The 3,912-nt window shown below is 40.6% G+C and overlaps 1 protein-coding gene and 1 long non-coding RNA gene across 2 annotated transcripts in view; both read left to right on the top strand.

Moving 5' to 3' along the window:
* Window positions 1-218, top strand: part of LOC106011115 (ribonuclease Oy) — a gene marked incomplete in the record, with an annotated part of 19,271 nt that extends 19,053 nt beyond the window's left edge. Inside the window, 1 exon segment of the mRNA XM_013079593.2 lies at window positions 74-218. Coding sequence (XP_012935047.1) covers window positions 74-197 — 124 coding nt within the window.
* A 458-nt stretch (window positions 219-676) lies between these two features.
* Window positions 677-3,912, top strand: part of LOC101848572 — a 7,385-nt gene continuing 4,149 nt past the window's right edge. The window contains exons 1-2 of the long non-coding RNA XR_001184657.2: window positions 677-2,546; window positions 3,368-3,615. This is a non-coding gene — a long non-coding RNA (uncharacterized LOC101848572). The remainder of the gene's footprint in view (window positions 2,547-3,367; window positions 3,616-3,912) is intronic.

Raw genomic sequence — 3,912 nt, 5'->3', positions numbered from 1 at the left:
CCTCCCCCCCCCCAAAAAAAAATAAAAAAAATCCCCCTCTGTGCACGGGACGGACTTGCTGAACAAACAACAGCCTCTTCGTGGGTTGCCCAGACCCCCAGAGCCGGGAAGTCATCTACATGCCATTCAACACACAGCAGATCCCGGACCGGCCAGACAACATTTTAGAATTTATTTCCGAGAGAGACATGTCTTAAATTAAAGTCTATGTTTCACGTTCAGCGTTACTCCACTTTCTATCTCGCTACCTCAGAATTACAAAGTTTTATACGTGTATGACATTGTTGGCCGTTTTGAGTTACTGAGATCACGAGGTCAGAGTTATTGAGATCACGAGGTCAGAGTTACTGAGATCACGAGGTCAGAGTTACTGAGATCACGAGGTCAGAGTTACTGAGATCACGAGGTCAGAGACCAATAAATTTTGATGTTCTGTCTGCTCTATTATCAAAATCGTTAATACGGGGGGCCCACTACGGCTGGATTGGGCCGATCGCCCGACTCGATCGCCTGAAACTGAAAACAAACACCTTTGTTTTTGAGGCGATCGAGTCGGGCGATCGGGCCGATCGGCCGATCCCATCTGTAGTGGGCACCCCGTAAGGTTATTCGGAGTCGTTATCAAGGGATTCAAAGAAATGCTTTCGAAAAAGCTTCACATGTTGTAAAACTCAACATTTTAAACGTCAAATTGATCAAAACTAGGTTTTGAGCAGATAAAACTTTGTAACTTTTGCTTAGCGAATTCATCGTACTTAAACAAAAATAATACTTGTGGTTTAATTTTTCTGTGGCACAAGTGACTGATAGGAGAGAGAATGCCACTCTGAGCTTAAACTTCTTTTCTTTTCCTCTGTTGTTTCTGTCTATCTGTCTTGCTCCCCCCCCCCCCTTGCGCTTATGACATTAATATATCTTGTCGATGTGCTTCTGTTTACTGAAACTAACTAACACATTTTTATTGGCAAAGGTAAAATATCTAGGGTAATTTATGGTCGAAAAGAAATAGAAATTAGCTGGCGACATCGATAAAATGAAGGATAACATTCAGACAAATAACAGTTCTGAGTGGAGACTGGAGACCAACAACAGGAAAACGACAAGAGGAAGACCAGAAAGACGGTGGCTCTATTATTATATCAAAGAGCCTACGGGTAACATCTGAATACCGTGAACAGCCGATTAAAAAAAAATAGAAGTCATTATTGAAGTGTTTTATCCTGCCTTGAAAGAAAGAAAGAATGGTAGAAAGAAATGATAAAAGTAAGAAAAAAAAGATTGTTCAGGCATTTTCGAAGGAAGAGGGATTTGTAGGCCTACTTCGTCAGGGCGAACAGGGCTGGGAGGAAATACGTTCCCGGAAGGAGGCGATGCTCTAAAGGCTACTTGACATTGAAACAGGGACTCCGCACGTTAACCAAGTTTCTCTCCCAACGTGTCCTTAAAATAGAGTTATCTCCTAATAGAGTAAATCTATGGCCCTTTGCCTTTATGGTCTCCGAAGATCATACTTAGATTCATTAACTAATACAAGCTATAATAAAAAAGTAAAAGTAAATTTTAAACCACCATTTCTATAAACGGCTTTCACTCATAACGTTACAGTGATCTAAATGTGACACCATTGAAAATTAAGGCCTTATATGAGTATAATGCGAGACGTGCTGAACTCGGTATAATGCCAAATGAAATCAGAATGGTGTGTTTGTGTGTGTGTGTGTGTGTGTGTGTGTGTGTGTGTGTGTGTGTTCAAGGGGGGAGGGGGGTTACTGTGAATCCGGTAGTTTAGTTTTCTCCCCAGTCTCGTGGCACTTTGCTATGTCTGTGTTCTTTAGACTGTCATGTGAGTTCGGCGTTTACCAATTTTTCGAAACTTTTATCTTAAAATCTTAGGTAAATGTTTTTGCATTTAATGCCTCTTGTTTTATTCTATTGTTGAAGATATCATGGCCAGTCGCTTCTGAATAACCTCTGTGAAAAGCACCTTTGGTCAACATTCTTGTTGGACAGAAAAATACCAACTTGTTGTCTTCAAAATATAGTGAAAAAAAAAATCTAGAATTATCCCCAAACCACCCTACAAAACTGCTTTGAGACAAATCGTAACATTTATTTGACGATTTGCACAGCTGAAAAGCTGCTGTCCAAGACAGATGAAAATATGAAAATGCAGCTCCCTTCAGTCTTTATTTAAAGAAATCGGTTCCATTATCTTACACGCTCTTGGACCAAGTGCAAAGGAAAAAGACATACCCCCCCCCCCCCCACAACAAACACAGAACAAAACCAATATGATCTAGATCTAGATCTATACATCATAACTTCATCAACGACTATAACCAATTTTCTTAGCTGCCGTTCATCATGTGATCAAAGTTTTACATAAAATTTTATTTCATAAAAACTGATATCAAAATAAAAACTTGAATGATGGAAAAAAGTGCGTCATTTCCTCCTCGCAAGCTTCCTATTCTATGATGAATACCTCTTGATTATGGGGGTTCTCATCCAATATCCTTCCGTGGATGTCAGCAGGGGGGATGTCGGTAACTTTTACAAACTTATTTTTATGTTACTGCTAAGCTTTAATGATTCAACTTGAAAAGGAAGTTATTTTCAGAAGGAGAGTCTTCGATTTCCGAAAGAAAACAGAACTGAACCGCGAATTCCTTGAAACAGAACTAAAGACTTTCTCTACCACCGGTACTGATAGTATTATGGACGCTCTAGACTTGATTTTAATGCCCCTTTCATACGTAACGATTAATTGTGCCAGTTTCGTCGTATGCGGAAATATTACAAAGATTGCGTCCGTAAAAAATCGCGAGCGTTTTTTAAACATTCTTTTGTTCTAAGTAGGCACACATTGTGAGAGTGAGATGAACATTCCTGGGATGGGGTATGTTCATGGGTATGTTCATGGGTATGTTCATGGGTATGTTCATGGGTATGTTCATGGGTATGTTCATGGGTATGTTCGATTGTCTCGAAGGTTGCGCTAACTGGGAGTAAGGATGTACGTCTCGTATTTCTCTTTACGCGTGGGCGTGTTTGAGTCGTTCTGACATGGCCCGGATGCGTATCTCTCTCAAGTAATTTTCTGTTATTGCATTGATGGATAGTGTAGTTTCAAGACGTGTAGGAATTTCTGGAGAAGACTCGATAGAATCATTTTATTCTTTCTCATTTGTGACTTGTCTTTAAAAAAACCCTTTTTCATGTCTTTGAAAATTATATTGTGTCTCGTGAAGTACCGGCAATCTACCATTCCAAAAATTGGATGGTTGTTGTTATTGTTGTTTGTGTTGTTGTTTTTGTTCTTGTTATTGTTGTTGTTGGTGGTGGTGGTTTATTTTTGTGTTCACAGATCTTGGCACCAAAATGGGCTAAAATGCCGGCCACACAAGTTGGTCCTTCCACTCCTCTGTTGCTATGTTGGTGTACAGTCGTCTGACCAACTCATCTGATGACGTCACTGCGAACGAGACCCTATTCCTCATCAACGGCTCAGCGACAGAGCTCAATGGAACCGCCAACACAACTCTTTTGCCCTTTCTTCCATCGACCACAGAAGTGCCGTGGTCCGTGTACTTTCATGAGATTACCTCCACACTGGTCAGTCAAGGGAGATGTCTTTTGGATGTTTCATTCCGGTTTATGTCAATGCTTTAACCTCTGTTTGATTGGCACCGATTACGTGGGTGAAGGATTAACGCATGTAGCACACTTTGATAGGCCGGGTAGATGTTAAAAAAAAGACATGGCTCCAAGAAACATAGAAATGATAATGATCTTAAGTCTTCTCTACGTCGACCTAGCGGCATTATTTCATACGTGAATACACACACACACACACACACACACACACACACACACACACACACCACACACACACACACACACACACACACA

This window comes from Aplysia californica, unplaced genomic scaffold (genome assembly GCF_000002075.1).
Source record: "Aplysia californica isolate F4 #8 unplaced genomic scaffold, AplCal3.0 scaffold00057, whole genome shotgun sequence".
Classification (NCBI taxonomy): Eukaryota; Metazoa; Mollusca; class Gastropoda; order Aplysiida; family Aplysiidae; genus Aplysia; species Aplysia californica.
This window is presented reverse-complemented; position numbering and strand designations above follow the sequence as displayed.